The sequence below is a fragment of the Perognathus longimembris genome, chromosome 2 (assembly GCF_023159225.1).
Source record: "Perognathus longimembris pacificus isolate PPM17 chromosome 2, ASM2315922v1, whole genome shotgun sequence".
Lineage (NCBI taxonomy): Eukaryota > Metazoa > Chordata > Mammalia > Rodentia > Heteromyidae > Perognathus > Perognathus longimembris.
The window spans coordinates 73,837,026-73,854,803 of NC_063162.1; the positions used below are offsets into that span (position 1 = coordinate 73,837,026).

General features: G+C 44.1%; 1 protein-coding gene across 1 annotated transcript in view; it reads right to left on the reverse strand.

Moving 5' to 3' along the window:
- Positions 1-1,092: 1,092 nt before the first annotated feature.
- Positions 1,093-17,778, reverse strand: part of Bmper (BMP binding endothelial regulator) — a 213,671-nt gene continuing 196,985 nt past the window's right edge. Inside the window, exons 14-15 of the mRNA XM_048339482.1 lie at positions 11,671-11,801; positions 1,093-2,463 (exon numbers count right to left, since the gene is read on the reverse strand). Of these exons, the coding sequence (XP_048195439.1) occupies positions 2,282-2,463; positions 11,671-11,801 (313 nt within the window). The 3' untranslated portion in view covers positions 1,093-2,281. The remainder of the gene's footprint in view (positions 2,464-11,670; positions 11,802-17,778) is intronic.

A 17,778-nucleotide genomic window follows, 5' to 3' on the forward strand; every position in this document is an offset into this window, starting at 1 on the left:
TCCTTGTTCACCCAGCAGTGCAGGCCTTGAGCAGAGTGAGGAGAAAGAGTCTTCTTAGCTGCACTGGTTGTACTCACTCAGTTCCAGGATGAATCATGAGCTGTAAATAACCACCTACAAGTTTCCTTCAGCATCATTTTCCCTCTGCAGCTGTTTTGAGGAAGAAGAAACCCAGAGTGTCCTGGAGAGAGATTTTAAAGCCAATCTAAAGAAATCTGTTCATTCTGCAGATAAGAGAAACCAGCCAGGAGAGGTCAACTGCTTTGCCCTACCCTTCTTTTCAGAGCAAAGTTGGAAACAAATGAATTTACAAGTTTGATTGTCTTTGTAAGCCCCAGTGCCTCCAATTACAGCCCAGAAAGCTCACTCCTGGGCAGGAAGTCTGGATGGAGGTGACAAGACCTCTTGGTTTTCTTCTCTGCTCACTACGCCATACAGCCTCATTTTATCACAGCAAAGCACATGTCATCTAAGGCTTAAACCATGTGTTTAAGTCTTACCTTTGGGGCTCAGACACCACAGTGAGACTCAGATGCACCCGCATTCCAATCATCATGACCACACGGTGTACTTAAACAATAGTCCCTATAAAAACAATCCAAATTCTGGCTCCTGCCTGTAATCCTAGCTACTTAGGAGGCTGAGCTCTGAGGATCATAGTCCAAAGCCAGCCCAGGTAGGAAAGACTGTTATGACCAACTATCCCACTCCCACCCCCCCCCCCCAAAAAAAGCCAGGCTTACAGCTGTAGCTCAAGTGGTAGCACACCAGCCTTAAGCTCTAACCTCAGTGCTGGGGCCCTAGTTCAAGCCCCAAGACCAGCATTAAACAAAAAGATCCACAAATCCCTACCCTAGCTGCCAGGAATACATGCAAAAGGAACATATATTCCTATGCTAAAGAAGGAGATATACTTGGTGGCTAAAATGATGGAGCTTTTCCTATTATCTGTTAATAATGTTCTTGAAAAACAAGCTAATGGGTATATAAATATATAAAAATTAACCCCCAAATTGACTCACCTGAAATTGATATAGCTAATTTATAAAGTACAACACAAGGTACCTTGAAGAACCAATGCATCAGTTTCTATCTTGAGCCTTTTATTTACTACAATGCAGAACATTTTACTTTTAGACCTCAGTGGGCTTTGTGTTGGCCGACATTTTCACTTGTTCAACACAAATAAAAAGTCAGGAGAATCACATGGGGCTGGTAATTAACAGTAAATTAGAGCAAATGTATAAACCGTTCATTTTTTAAGACATTAAATCAAATGGTCAGTAAATCCTTTCTTCATGTCTAATCATGATGGCATAGTCATATTCCCCAAATTGCACAGGACAGGAATCCTACAGAAACAGACACAATGTTCCATTGAATACAGAGGAGAGTCACAAATTATAGATGGCCTTTGGAAACTCATTGGATTTTCCCACCCTAAATAGTTCTGAGATTCAGAGAAATGGCTATTTCTCCGTATGTTGGTCAACAGCTTTCCCAAGTATCCCTTCATTCCCAATGCAGTTGACATGTCATCCAAACACCTCTTCCTTCATCCCAATGCCTGACGTCCAACCGTCACAGCCATCACACACAGGTATATAATTAGGAGACTTGCAATAAACCACTTGACTCTTTGGTTATACCCTAGTGACAATATGTATTGCTTGGCAACTAGCCAGTATGGGAAACAATATCGGTTAGGACTCAATAAAGTCTAATAGCCTCTCCCCTACTTTGCAGGCACCATTAGGGACTGTTACCCATGCCCTGTCATCTCTCCTGAGCCAACATGCCTTTCTTCAGAAGCATGAAATGTCTCCTGATAAATGTGTCTTTCTCCAAAGAAACACACGCCCTACTCAATTATAAGTCCTGACTCAAATGAAGGCAGGCAGGCAATTCAGACTTCTTAGAAAACTTCACTCCCAGATGACAAATGTATGTGAGGCGAAAGCCATCCACTGTGTCTGCATGCCACCTGATTAAATTAAAAGCACCTGCTGCATTTATACAATGTGTACATCTGATGGTCTACAGCTTGGGACCCTAGAAACAATACATGTTGTATAGCAAAAAATATACATATAACAATCCTCCTGTCATTTGTATAAATGATGAAATGCTTTTGAATATATCTATATATCTATATATGTACACATATATACTCTGTGTGTATGTGAGGTGTTGGGTGCACGCACAATGTAGTCCCTCGCTGGCTCTTCTGCTTCCATGTCAAGGACCCCAGGTTGCAAAGTCTCCATGCCTGGGACAGAGGTCACCGCTGAGGACAAAGGACTGGCTTGATGCACCTTCCCTTGTGAAGCACCAGGTTGGCTGGGCAGTGGCAGCCTGCGACACATGGCTTGCTGCAGGGACCGATCTCATTCCAGTTGTCGCAGGTCTTGACACAGCCAGGGCCACAGGTGTCATACACAGCACCATGCTTGCACTGGGTGGCTGCAAGAGAGGAAAGAAAGAAAGACATGGAGAATAGCCATGTTAATGCGCCCTCAGCCAGGGCCCATGGCTGCAGACTCCTGTCCATCAGTGCCCAAACCTTTCAACAGTGCAGGTTCATGTTTACATTTTAACAGGGAAACAATGAACAGCTAACACCCCTTAGATGCTCTTGGATTTGCCTACATCTATAAAAATAAACCCACAGATCTATATCCTAGGCCAGTGAACTCCAACATAGAAATAATGAAAGCTTTCCATTTCTGGGTAAGATAAACTATAAATTGATATGATTATATGCAATAGATTAAGGTTATTTAGTTATTGCAAATATCATGGAGTTAGTTAACCCCAAATAGTCCCTCTAGCTATTTAGCTGTGATACCTTAAAATATTTAATTCATTTAGCTACATCACTATTCAAATGTATGGTGCTGCACACATGGGGACCATTCCAAACAAGGCTACTGGAACGGTGTGACGTATTTTAATCTAAGTGATTATGTGCTGAGTGAATCCATTTGAGTCAAGTGAAAACCAAATCAGAAAAATCAGATAGGTTACTGGAGCCAGGGTGACAGCTGGCTGGGCCAGAGGATAGAAAAAGTGATCTGGGTGACAGACAAGTCATAGCCAATTTGTTATCTTTGCTAACTTAGAGCTGAAATGGTTTTTGACAGCATTCTCAGTGATCCTGACATTTCATATATAGATTTGTCAGAAAACAATAACAAGCATTCTGGAAGCTTCGTGACACGTAGACTTTTCCATCTGAGTTTCTTTCCTTGATAAATAAGGACACCTACCTGTCTCTGTTTTAACCAATTCCTTCTTGAAACCTGTAGGAATTTGGAGCAGGGACTCTCTATGAATGCCAGCAACACTGACATCAAACAAAACCAATGACAATGGCAGAGCCATCATCACGAGCTAAAACTTTTTATTGCAGGTTATGGTCTTTGCAAACCAATATGTGGCATAGAAATCACGTAATATATCATATGATATATTATAGTATCATATGATATTTACAGATAAAATTGGTTTCCAAGAAAACGGGCCTCCATTTCTATCTTTCAAATGATTGATTTAGAGTTACCACAAAGCATTGCTATTTGGCCATATTTATCTAATAGTAAGTTCATAAAACTGTACAATAAACTCCAGGAAGGCCCCTCTAATGCCAGTCACACTAGTTAAAAACTAACCAAATGAGAAACAAGGTCTTTGTTCAAAGATCACTCAATTACCCCTCATGAATTCATCCTTCCTTTTTAGAAAACAAAGCTGTACGAACGTAGAATTTTGGAAAGCATTTGAATAAAGCCAACCTTAAAATATGACCCTATAATTACCACAGTTCTCTATGGAGCTAAATTAAATACTGGTATATTTATCCCTGCCCTGGTTATTAACTAAACACCTGTTCTGAACGAAGAAGACACTTTGAAAGTGGAGACAGATGACACACTCATTTATCCAACCTGCCAACAGCAGAGTAAGTTCCTAATAGATGCTCACCAGTGAGTTCTCCTGGAACATCAACTGTAATCATACGGCATTCTATGTCTTGCTCACTCTCTAAACTGTCTGAGATGTCTTCTAAAGGTAACTTCCTATCTAAAACTATGCCTCTTGTTCTACCCCTCCCTGCTAGATTGCTTCTTTTCCCCAAATGTTCCTCACCATGGTATTGTGTTTGTCCTCTGTCCTCTGACATTAAACTTCAAGCTTGTTGAGGAACAGAGGGGTTTGGGATCTGTCCCTATACCTTGAGCATTTAGAGAATCATTTTATGGTTGTTAAAGGGTGTTAGGATAGAAGCCAGCAATCAATACTTGCCCAGTAAATGATGGAATCATGGAGCAAACAATCACAGCCGAGAACTGGCCAGCTCTCCTTTGCCTCTGGAATCCACCCCACCTATATTTTGATCTGGTTATTTCTGAGAGAGGGTCTTGCTTTGCCCAAAGTTCTGACACAGAATTTGTTGCAGGGCCAAGTACAATGCAGCAGCTTGGTAAACGCCGGTTGGATGATGATGTCATTGCAATGGGGTCTCATCTGGCACTCCATTTCCCACTGGGTTCCATGTGACCGGTCTAAAGTTCATTTTCCACTCTGCTACCTCCTGACTGCCTTTCAGCTTCCTGGGCTCCAGGATACTTGCTGGGAACCCTTCCTGCGGGAAGAATTCTGCAGAGCCCTTCTAGTAGGAAGAACTTACCACAGTTTCCCCTCTCCCTCCTCCCTGACACTCTCACAATAAGGACACCTCCTGTGCCTTCTCCCCTGTCATCCTCAAACCTTTCTTCTAGCTCAACTATTCACATTTAATTTCTGCCTTAATCTTCTTTTCTTCTTTTGGTGCTGGTCCTGAGGCTTGAACTCAGGGCCTGGGTGCTGATCCTGAGCTTCTTTTTGCTCAAGGCTAGTGCTCTACCACTTGAGCCACAGATCCACTTCTGGCTTTTGGGGGTAGTTTACCAGAGATAAAGAGTTTCACGGACTTTCTTGGCCAAGCTGGCTTCGAACTATGATCCTCAGATCTCAGACTCTGAGAATCTAGGATTGCAGACACAAGCCACCAGCACCTCAACCTTTTTAATAGCAAGTTTTGATGCATTTTCTCACCTTTTACTGGTAGAGAACAGACTGGTATTAATGAGAAATTATTAGAGAAAAAAGAAGAAAAACCTCCCACAGTGTTTTCCTCCATTTCAACCCAGATTTCATCAGGAAATATCTACTGAGTATCTACTATGCTGGCCATTTCCTCTATCCTGAGATGTTCAATGTGAAGACGTCCAGGTGCAGGAGGCTAAATTTATAAACCAATAGGTGAAGCTGGCACACAAACAGATTGCAGACAAAGTATAAGATGCATCACTGCAGTGAGAACAGAACACAGAAGACAAGAAGAGACAAAGTGTTGACCTGTCATGGAGCTCTGGGGACAGATTGAGGAAGTCTCTGGAGAGCAAAGCCTACTAACATCCATGTGGGGTACTGGGGCCCTTGCTGCTTGGCTTGTATAGGCTCCCAGTTTCCACCTCCAGCACCACAAAAAAAAAAAGAAAGTAAGTAGAAATGTGTGGGGCAGATGATGAAAGGAAAAGCCTCTGGAGAACCAGGAGGGGATGCGGGTGAGGCAGGGCTGGTGATGGAATCAGGGCAAGTGCACCCTTGGCTTGACAGGTGGCAGAAGGGCACAGGCAGGTGATAGGAGGAGGGAGGGTGAGGGGTGACATAAAAGCAGAGACACAGGCAAGGGTGGAGGCCATGGTGAGTCCACTAGGCATGATCATGGGAGGCCTTGGAAGCCTTTAGGTAGAGGAGTGACATCACATTTGCCTTTGATTCAGCACAACTTTTAGGGGGAAAAATCACCTTTAAGTACTTATAAAAAAGGATTTCAAACCAACATGTTATTTTACGACTTCAGTGTCTCTTGGCCATAACTCCAATGACCCTACAAAGTAACCACTGGTTAGAGCCTTGTTCAACTCTGTGAATATACTTGTTTTCAAACTTAGAAGAAGCAAAAGATCATTTTAAAACCAAATGTGAGCTGGGCATGGGTGGTTCACACCTGTAATCCTAGCTACTCAGGAGGCTGAAATATGAGGATGACAGTTGAAAGCCACCCCAGGCAGGTAAGTCCCCAAGAGACTCTTATCATCAATAAACTAGCCAGAAGTGGTGCTGTGGCTCAGGTGGGAGAGCGCTAGCCTTGAGCACAAAGAGGCTGAGGGAAAGTGCCCAGACGCTGAGGTCAAGCCCCAGACCAGCAAAAACAAAACAAAACAAAACACAATGAATGTGAGCTGGTGCTGGTGGCTCACATCTATAATTCTATCTACTCAGGAAGTTGAGATCTGATGATCACAGTTCAAAGCCAGCCTGGGCAGGAAAGTCCATAAGACTTGTATCTCTAGTTAAACACACACACACACACACACACACACACACACACACGAGCCAAGAGTAGAGCTGTAGCTCAAGTGGTTGAGTGCTAGCCTTAAGTAAAAAAGCTCAGGAACAGTGCCCAGGCCACAAGTTCAAGTCACAGGACAAATACAAAAAATTTTAAAAAGTGACTTGGTTTGTACACATGTAATTTGAAAGGATTACATTTAGTTAAATCACTTTTCTTTTGTGCCAGTTCTGGAACTTGAACTCCAGACCTGGGTGCTGTGCCTCAGCTCCTTTAGCTCAAGGCTAATGCTCTACCATTTGAGCTACAGCACCACTTTGCACTTTTTCTGAGTACTCTATTGAGGATAAAATTCTCACAGACTTTCCTGCCTTGGTTGGCTTTGAACCATGATCCTCAGATCTTAGTCTCCCGAGCAGCTAGGATCATAGGCATGAGTCACTAGCATGTCCAGCTTTCAATCACCTTTTGAGTCAGATAATTTGGGAGTTTTGAGCCAAAGTGGTGAGGATGAGCAGGTGTGGAACGTCCAGACCCATTCATGCAGCTGCAGTGACCCTTGGAGATGTGACGTGTGAACTGCACACTACAGGAATGGAACTGAGCTGTTTCTGTGTCACTCCTCATCCTTCCCACATACACAACATGCTGATCCAAAGGTTCCAGTGCCCCACTTTATGCCCAAACTTAGGCAGGGGCATCCAGTCAACCAAGAAAGAGCCAAGAGTATAGAGGGCTAGTAGGTAGGGTAGAATGGCTGCAAGGAAGGATATAGAACCACTCGAAGGGTGTGGAGCTGAACAGCAAGAGAGGAAGACTGCTCACATGACCAGCAGATCACCCATGACACACAAAGCCCTGCTCTCCCAGTCCCTCTGCTGTCAATAAAATGGATTGCAGGCTGTGCAATGACAATTAGTGTCAGAGGCAGGCAGGTGGCAGGAATTCTGCTTGCTAAAGAATATAAGATTGGGGGCTGGGGATATAGCCTAGTGGCAAGAGTGCCTGCCTCAGATACACGAGGCCCTAGGTTCGATTCCCCAGCACCACATATACAGAAAACGGCCAGAAGCGGCGCTGTGGCTCAAGTGGCAGAGTGCTAGCCTTGAGCGGGAAGAAGCCAGGGACAGTGCTCAGGCCCTGAGTCCAAGGCCCAGGATTGGCAAAAAAAAAAAAAAAAAAAAGAATATAAGATTGTAACAAATTTACTGACTGCAGAAGGTACCAGGTCATGCCAACCAGGAACATGTAGATACATAAATAAATATATGTGTGTCTTTTTTTCCCTCACAATGATTTTGCTTTTCTATGTTTTCATCATGACTAAAACTACAAATTATGGTGCAAATTGACCAGGGTTTCACTCCTAGCTCCTTGCTTTCTAGATCTTTGCCTTTTAGCAAAATGCCAAGCTATTCTATGTCTAGTAGCAAAATATGGGATATACAGTGTTATCATATAGGTTATTATGGGCACAGGGTAAGATACAAAACAACAGAAAATGCTAATAGAGTCCCTGAGGAAGGAGACAATTAGGAAATGATAAACAGGAATAAAATGGTTATTGCTAACCTTTCATACATATTCGCAGTAGTCCCTATTGTATTGCATTGGGATTAGCAATTCCCAGTCTACATTAGAGTTGCATTAGTCCTTTTGACACAGTTAGTGGCCAGTAACATGTCAGTCATAATGATGGTGTTGATTCCAGGCTCGCCTTTCAAATGTCACCTGCTCAGAGTTTCATGCCTGGCTTCTTCCTTGTTCAACTTCCAAGATTTTTTACTCTGGGAAATGTCTCTTCTTGGTCTTACAGTAGCCTTAAAGCTGTCATGAGTCAAAGAATGTGGGAGCTAAAAAGTAAATAGGATTCTTGTGATCTCCAATAGTCTAGAAGAAACTGAATAAAACCATGGCTCTGTAAAATTTGTCTCCATGTACACACTGCCTGCCTGTGGAAGTCCATAATATGCACATGTGTTTGTGCATTTATGCATGTGCATATATGCACATGTGCATTGTTATACAAGTGTATGTGTGCACCTGTATGCATTTGTGTATGCCTGTGTGTGTGCATGCATATGTATCTTTGTGTGCACATGTGTGGATACAGTGTCCCCTAACTATACACTGATGGAGTCATCCTCCACACAGATGGCTTTGCTAATGTTGAGAGGTAAATGGGAGTTTTCAGAGGCTATATTCTTCTTCCATTAGAAAAGCAATTTAGGGGGCTGGGGATATGGCCTAGTGGCAAGAGTGCCTGCCTCGTATACATGAGGCCCTGGGTTCGATTCTCCAGCACCATATATGCAGAAAATGGCCAGAAGTGGCGCTGTGGCTCAAGTGGCAGAGTGCTAGCCTTGAGCAAGAAGAAGCCAGGGACAGTGCTCAGTCCCTGAGTCCAAGCCCCAGGACTGGCTAAAAAAAAAAAAAAAAAAAAAAAAAAGAAAAGCAATTTAGTTCCTAAGTGTGGGTCCCTGAAATAAGGATGTTGTGAAATGTGCTCCATCAGTGTGCACACTGAAAGGGTGCTGAGTGGAGGCTGGGAGGAGATGCTCACATATCCCTCTAGCACATTCCACCACAGGGCCACCCCAGCTAATAAGGGAGTAGAAATTGGCCAGTGCTCCATTGTACCAGAGTGGATGGAAGGCACCTGTCTCCACCTACTGTCTCACTTCCTGCTAGATTCAAAGGAAGGGGGACTCACAATGAAGTACAGGAGCTGGAGGTTTTCAAGATGGGCTGTGGGGTTCCTTCCCTCCTCTCCCACAAACATGGCCCTCACAGGGTTGACCCAGCATCCCCAACTTCCCTTCCCACTCACTTGCCTTATATCCCACAGCCTGTGCACACTTCATGTGAGCCACTTTATAACAGGTCAATATTGCTCCAACAAGAGCCCCTTCCCATGCAGGGGACAGCAGACCCTGACCCAGATCACACTTGGGCTGGCAGAAATGAGAGCAAAGTCCACAGGCTATCAGAGCCAGATCATAAGCTTGGATGGGTTTCTGAAGACACAACCTAGTCATTGCCCCTAAGGGAAACTGGAGAGCCCTGTGAGCTCTCCACACCTAAACACATCATCCTACTCTGCAGAGACAGCAGGCACACAATCGATGCCTTCAATTCTGGCTGCAGGTCAGAGGCACCTGGAAAGTTCTTCAAGGTATACAAAGCCCATAGAAGCAGGAAGGCTAACAGGACCTGGGCCTGGGCAAGGGTCCAGCAAGGATTTCAGCAGGCCAAGACCAACCAGGATAAGAAAACATGATAGTGACACTGTACAGAAATTCTTCCTGCCTGCTGAAGGATTTTTCCTTTAACCAATGGCCTCTCCTCTCTCTCACCAAAGAAGACCTACTAGAGCCAGAAGTGGCATGAACCGCCTTCTCTCCCGAGAGCTGGAGGAAAGCCCTCAGGTCTGTTGTAGAATTCTGAGAATCCCAGTCTCTTCACTCTTGGCCAAGCAAGTCCTTTGCACAGGGAAGTCCATTCAGTCATGTGACGTTCAAACTTAAGTGGCAGAAGTCACTGCCATTGACTGGGTGTCTCAGAGAAGTGGGACGTCCTGAGATGTGTCACGAGCATGTCACAAATGCTCCTACTTCAACATGCAGGATATCATCGTAAAATTCCAAAACACAACTGGACTCTCTCCCTTTTGCTGGTGTGTCCTGCCTATAGCTTGCTCCAGTCCTTATTTGTTTTGTTTTTTGTTGCTAGTCCTGGGGCGTGGTCTCAGGGCCTGAGCACTGTCCCTGGCTTCTTTTTGCTCAAGGCTAGCACTCTGCTACTTGAGCTACAGCACCACTTCTGACTTTTTCTGTATATGTGGTGCTGGGGAATCGAACCCAGGGCTTCATGTATACGAGTCAACCACTTTTGCCACTAGGCCATATTCCCAGCCCCCAGTCCTTCTTAAGTCTCTCATGGAGGTGACCATGATTGGTCCCCTTGTCTCCTCCAAGTCCATCCTCTGCATGAAGAGTCTTGCTCAAAACCCACCCAGGAGAGGCCTCCATTTCTTTTGGAATAAAAGCAGTCTATGCTCAAGCACCACCAGTTCACGTCCATAATCTTAGCTACTCAGAAGGCTGAGATCTGAGGAATGCAACTCCAAGCCAGCCTTGGCAGGAGTCCATGAGGCTCTCATCTCCGATTAATCACCCAAATGCCAGAAGCAGAGCTGTGGCTCAAGTGGTAGCACACCAGCCTTGAGTGAAAAAACAAAGCGACAATTCCCAGGCCTTGTGTTCAAGCCGCAGGAGTGGGGGCACACACCATCTGGCTCCTTTCCAAGGCCCACAAACGCCTGCACATTGTTGCTTTGGCTGCCATCTGGCCTTCCACTGTGCCCCACTTTTCACAGCCCACTGTGTCATACCCTGCTGGCCCCCATATAGTTAGGAAAGTGCACTTTCTCATTTGTACTACCTTGTGGCTACATGGACCACTTGTGCTGACTCTCCTCAGTCCTTCAGCAATGCTGAAATCCCCGCTCCTCATCCTCTAAGTAGTTATTCCTCCTCTCCATTTGTTCTCTGGATCTCTGCCCTATTTATTTCCTTTCTATACTTATCATAATTGGCAAGTGTTTATTATAGAGTTGTTGTGTTTTTTTTTGCTGGGGGGCAGGTCTGGTCTGCTGCCTCAATGACTGGGCCTCACTCCTGACAGGCCTCAAAGCACCCGCAGAGCCTACGCCAATGTCCAGGACTTAGTCACTTCACAGTAAATAGTTCCTGGATGAGCTAAGGCATGTGTTTTACAGATAAGACATAAGTTTTTTAACATGCCGGAGGACCAAGAACTAATCATCACTGTGGCAGAACTCTGGCTTTCAAAGGGAAGGTCACATTCTTCTAGAGTTGGCATGACAATCTCTAAAAAGCCATCAGATTCATCCTGAAAACCTTAAATGACTGTAACGTTCTTCAGCCTCCCTTGCTCCGTGCATCACCAAGCCACGCTGCAGGCTGGCAGTGCTAAGCATCCAGCTGGGAGCTGGAGGCCCGGGAGGATTTGGCAACAGTGGAAATCCTGAAATGGTTCAAATGTGCCTGTCACAAGCATTTCTCTTAAGTGCTGTCTGTCCTGCTTTGCCCCATGGGAAGTCCCTGTGTTTTATTAAGGTGCATTGAGTTAAGCCAACAGATGGAATTTGCTTTCATCCATGGCATGATGTGGCCATTCTGGGCGCCTCCCACGTGGCCATCAGGGCTGGCCATGAGCTTCTTACAATCATCCTCCAGCCCCCCTACCTGCACAGGTCTTCTGGGGCTCCCAGTGAACCCGGATGCCCTCTCTCTGGCAGGCCCGAGCATATGCCAGGAACGACTCACAGTAACAGTTCTTATGGACAGGACATTCACACATGTCTGTCAGGCAGGACCTGTGGGACAATAGAGAAAAGAGATCATACAAAAATATCACATCAACAAACCTCTGCAATGTGACTCTCACCAACTGCTGGGTGGATGGATGTGAAACCCTGATGGACCACTAAGGGTTGCTATCTTAGGCTGGAAAAGTAAGAATACTGTAACAATTCTGTACACTGTCTTATTACTGGATCATTCTGAGCAATGCAATATTAGGTATTCTTTCTTCTGCAACAGGACTGTTGGACCAGATGCATAGCAGTGACAATGTCCTATGATGTCCAGTGTGGCAGGCAGTAGCAGCTGTCTTATATGTGGTTACTGAGTACTTGGCACAGGGGTACTGCTGCCGAGAAGCTGAGTTCATTTCATGTTCCTTAACTTAGAAGCAAATAATTACCTTTCACCATGCCACCAAGCATGAAGAACACAGACAGAACTGACAGATCCACTGTGATATAACCAAACACGGAAGCAACGTGGTGAGAGTGTAAACCCTTATTGTTTTCTAAAAGTGCACCATTCACATTTCCTAGGCCTCCTTCTTTAGAACATAAGGTGACAAATTCCCAATAAAGCAAGCATCACAGGCCTCTAAGTTGACTGAGTGGTAAACAAGATAGAGTCAAGATCTCCATCGTTAAAATATGGTGATGCTGAGACAGAGCATAAATGGAATAGAAGTGTGTTTAAATGCAAACTAGCACATTTCCAACACATCCACAATAGACTCAATAATGACCTAACCCTGTAGATCATATCACACTTTAAAAAGTGCTCACCCGTGCAGTTTGCCAATGAATGGCAAATGAGGTGTATTACAGTTCCTGTCTTTTTAATGAAGGGATCATTTCGCAAATGAATAGATGGGCCCAGAGTTACACTTCTAAGTGGCAAACAGGCAAATCAAATCATCCTTTCTTACTTTGAGAGTTGTGATCTTTTTATTACACCATACTATAATCCTTGCCCTCCTCTTGGGGCGAATTTATTACCTTTACTGTCTAACACATTTTGAGTTGACATTTATGCACGAGGCACTGAAGGTTAATAAAACTGTCAAGTGTGGTGGCTCATGCTTGTAATCCCAGCTACTCCAGAGGCGGGGATTAGGAGGATCATGATTTGAAGCCAGTCCGGATTAAACACTTCTCAATTCACCACCTTAATCAATAATGTTAGATGTGGTGGTGTGTGTCCATTGAGCTACACAGGAAGTATAAAGAGGAGGACCACAGTTGAGACTGGCCTGGGCATAAAATGTGAGACTCTATCTCAAAAGAACAAGAGCAGTAAGAGCTGAGGTCATGGTTCAAGTGGTAGAGTTCCTAGAAAGAGTTCAAACCCCAGTTCTAAAGACGGGTGGACAGAAAGGAGGGAGGAAGGGAAGGAAGGAGGGAGAAAGAAATGGAGGGAGGGAGGAATGGTGGGAGGGAGGGAGGAAAGAATTGCCTTCCTCTCAGAATCCATTATAAGACTGGATACAGACTAGATAGGAATGAAGAGTCTGAGCAGCAACCAATGACGCTGACATGACTGATGTCTGGTGCCAACATGTTAGTGTTGTCTATCCACGTGGGACACGTTGCCCACAATCACAGAGAGCACTCACCTAGCTCGGGGTGTGTGTGTGGGGGGAGGGGGGCTGGTGCCCAACCACCTGCTCTGAATAAAACAGCAGGGATTAATCGTCCTTCATGGCACCTAAGAAGAGATCCCAACACAGGGACACAGATTGGAAATAAGAACAAAGACAAAGGGGTCAAGTGAGCTTCAACCTCAAGAGCCTGCTGAATGTCATTGTTGAGTATTGCTTACATCATAATAATCAGGAAAGAACAACTCGTCTCTCCTCGCTCTAGAAATCAAAGTTGTATTTCTGAATGCTTCCTCCCGTTTTCATTACAGAGCTCCTGTGAAGCCATGTTTCACAAAATGCAGCCAGGAACTGAGCACATGGAGCCGCCTCTACATTGATGGAGCCTCTGGATTCCAAAGGAAAGCCAAATTAATCTTGTCCTTAAAACACATCTACTCACACATTCCCATCATTTTGTGTCCACACACGCATCCCTACCAGCGCCGTGTTCACACAGGCATCCCCATCAGTGCCCTGTCCAAGCACACATCCCCACCAACGCCCTGTCCACACATGCTTCCCCACCAGCACCATGTCCATGCATGCATCCCCACCAGTGCAGTGTCCTTCCTTGTTGTTTTCATTTTCATTTCAGGGGAGAACACAGCCATCATCTCCAGGCTCAGACTGGACTACTCCATTTGTATTCTCTGCAGATTCTGACCACTGACCCCAGACTGACTTCACTTCCCCAGTAGGCTCTGGGCCCCACCTTCTCCCAGGTCCACAGGGCTTGGGGGTCCTTCCCAGGTACACAGCAATCACTACATGACATGGATGTCAGTGCATCCCCGGGCCTGGTCACATGATGTGGTCACATGGAAAAGGGCTGGCCTTCGTATGAGGGACTGTCACCCAGCTGGGAAGGCCATTTGTGATTCTGTAGGATTTCATGCACAGTAAACACGTAAAATGTAATTTGACTGAATGGTTTGTTAGAGAATATCCCCCCATTTAAAAAACAAAACAAAACTTGAGTTCCACTGGCTGCTTCTTGAAGCAATTTCTTCAATTTAAAAACAATTGTGGTTAGCTAAACCCAATTCCCTGAGACTCTGGAGACTGTTTAGGTATGCACTGAATAATCACCACATATCCACACTCTACCTTACCAACGGGTCTGGTTAGCAGCCAGCCCCCATAGTAAAAGCTGGGAAGATCTGAGCTTTTTGTATGACATGGCGCTCACGGAAAACAAGAGTTGAGAAAACAACAGTTGTCAAACCCAGGCATTTACTTGAGAGATTTGTACATCTTTTTTAAAGGCTTGAAAGACATATTAGGATTCTAAGATACTACTTTTTTCACTCATCAAGTTGATAACTTTTATACAAAATTGTAGCCAGTGTTTGTAGAAAGCTGAGAAGCCAATATATACCTTTAGCTGCAGGAAGGCTAAATCAGATGCTCTGAAGGTGAAGAATTTTACATGAAATGTGTCCATGGGTCTACATAAGCATGTGGCATGCATTGTTACTACTCCCTCAACAGACAGGGAAATGGATGCATGATGTCAAGAGATGTGCCTAAGGTCGCATGGCTGAGGAAGATCTAATGTAAAACCAGAACCATCGTCAAAATCCATATTCGGCTTGGTAATGGTAGCTCATGCCCATTAATCTAGATATTTGCAAGACTGAGATCAAGAGGATCATAGTTCAGGGCTAGCCTGGGTAAAAAGTTCATGAGATTCTGTCTCACCCCAGCTCTTCAAGAGGCTGGGATCAGGAGAGTTATGATTCCAGAACAATCTAGGCAGGAAAGTCTGTCCATCTCAATGGAAAAATCTAAGTGTGGTGGTGCATGACTGCCATAACTGCTACGACTGAAAGGGAGCCTAAAACATGAAGGATCGTGGGCCAAGCACAGCCTGGGAAGGAAATGCAGCCCTACTTAAAAAGTGTCCCAGGCCTCTAATCCTAGCTACTGAGCAAGTTGAGACATGGAAAATGGCAGTTCAAAGCCAGCCTCAGGAGAAAAAGTCCACAAGGCTCCATCTCCAAAATAACCAGGGAAAAGCAGGTCTGGAGGCACAGCTCAAGCACACAACTAGAGAACTAGCTCACAGAGCCAAGACTAGCTCACCAAGCCAAGGGAGCACAAGGCCCTGAGTTCAAGCCTGGTACTGGCAACAACAACAATAATAACAACAAGAACCAGCACAAAAAATGCTGGAGCCATGACTTGGTGGTAGAGCTGCTGTCTTACAAGTTCAAGCTCCAGTATCACCACCAACACAACAACAACAAAATCACAGTGACTATGTTAAAAACTCCAGTGCCACAATAACGACAACAAAATGACAGTGACTATGTTAATATATATATTTTTTGTTTTGTTTTGTTTTAGAACATTCCGGCAATCATCATAAATAATCCAAAGAAAGATTCTTGTTCTTTGAGAGGAAATTTTGTATTGAAGAAAACAGTAATCCATGTGGACAAAGACTTCAATTACAGGGATTTTCATCCCAATGAGATTTAAATTGAAAAAAGGAAGAAGGAAAGGAAGTAATCTAACTTCCCCAGTTAGACAAATTTAGGTGACTTGGCCATGAAACACTCCCGAGACATTATAATGCTGTTTTGGAAATGAATTCTGAAAATATGGGGAAATGTTCAGAAGGGATTAATTGGGAGGGGGGGAAGGGGAAGCTGGATAACAAAAATTCAACATTGTGTAATCACAGTCAGAAAACAAAACATAACTGAAAACAGATATGCTCAGATATGTGGCTCTATTTTTGATTTCCTGTAATGAACACAGCTACTTCTAAAAAGATAAATATCACAATTTTCAAGACAACATAAAAGAATAGCATGGTATGTTTTACCTTTTAAATACAGTAAGGAAATTTAAAATGGGGGGAAAGATAGCATCCATTTATAGGTCATAGTTTTTAAATAGTTCTCTTGCTCAGAGTTTCCATGGTCTCTTGTTGAAGGTCTCCTGACCCGGACTTGGAGTCAACTTGCTTTGTATTGCTCCTCCCACCTTCTCATGAGGGTGTCCCCACCCCCATCCACCCCACCCCCCACCCCCACCCCATGCACTTGACAGCCAGATGGACAGGACAGATAGTGGAATAATCGTGATTTTTCTAGTTACAAAGGAATTTATTAAGGGGAAAAATTAAAACCATCTTTTAAAAAACGCACTTCAAACTTCAAGAATGGAAAACAAAATTTTAAAAAGCCCTACGCTTATTCAACTGTTCAGTTTGTGTTAATCACACTTAATAATTCAATGTGAGGAACATCTAATTGATGACACATTGGAGAAGAATTTTTAGTTTCTAGAAGATTGTTTAATCAGCATGTGTTAATATGAATACATTGGATAAATGTATTTGTTTTATATAATAAATAACAAAATTGTAACTCTATTTAGTAGTAACCAAGATTGATGACTTTGGCGTCTATTTCTAGGTCACAATTATGGTCCTTTGCGTGTGGAAAAGGTAAAAAAATAGCCAGCCAAGCAGGTTGCAACAAACTGAGCTTGCCAGGATGGCTCTATAGGTAAAAAAACACTTGCCTACTCTGTTTTCTCTGCAAGAGAAATAATGAAATGAAGAAGGACTAGCCATGCCATTGCTTTAAAGTATACTTTCCAACACAGCTTTAGTGAATCTAGAGTTGTTTTTCAGGTTGACTTACTCTGATGACCTCTTGTTCCTGGCATGTGACCAGTAGCCAAGAGGTGTGTGGTTCACACAGATCTGCAGTGCACTGAGATGACGAGAACAAGCCAAGAGTGCCGGGGCAACTGCCTGCTGCCTTTAGTGTAGTGTAGAGTGTGTGTGTGTGTGTGTGTGTGTGTGTGTGTGTGTGTGTGTGTGTGTGTGTTTCAATGACTCAGCACAGAATCAGTATCTAAACCAACCTGTGGTTCAGTTGATCACAATTCCTCTGCAGGAGAGCCTTCAACACCCTTCTCTTCAATCGAGCTACCAACACCATCTCCTGCAAAGCTTGGAGAGGGCAACCACACATGACCATGTAAACTGGAATAAGTTCATAACAGAGAAATGAAATGATGGTCATTTCTGCAGTTGGATCAGCCATGCTTCACGTGGTCAGTGGACACTTTTAGCTAGAGACCCATGTTGATTGGTGGCAATTCAGGGTGCCTCACCCATAGCTCCTGGAACAGAGAGGCCTGAGTAGTGAGACTGGAATCAAGCTCACTCCTACTGTGGTCTGGATATCTAAAAGAAAAACCAAACTTCTTGGCATCAAATTCAATTCAAGGTCTCTAGCAAAGCAGAATCCAATCTACTTTTCTAAGTCTATCCTTTCCTTTCCTCTCAGTCTTGGACTAAGTCATAGGGCGTGTCCTAGCAACTG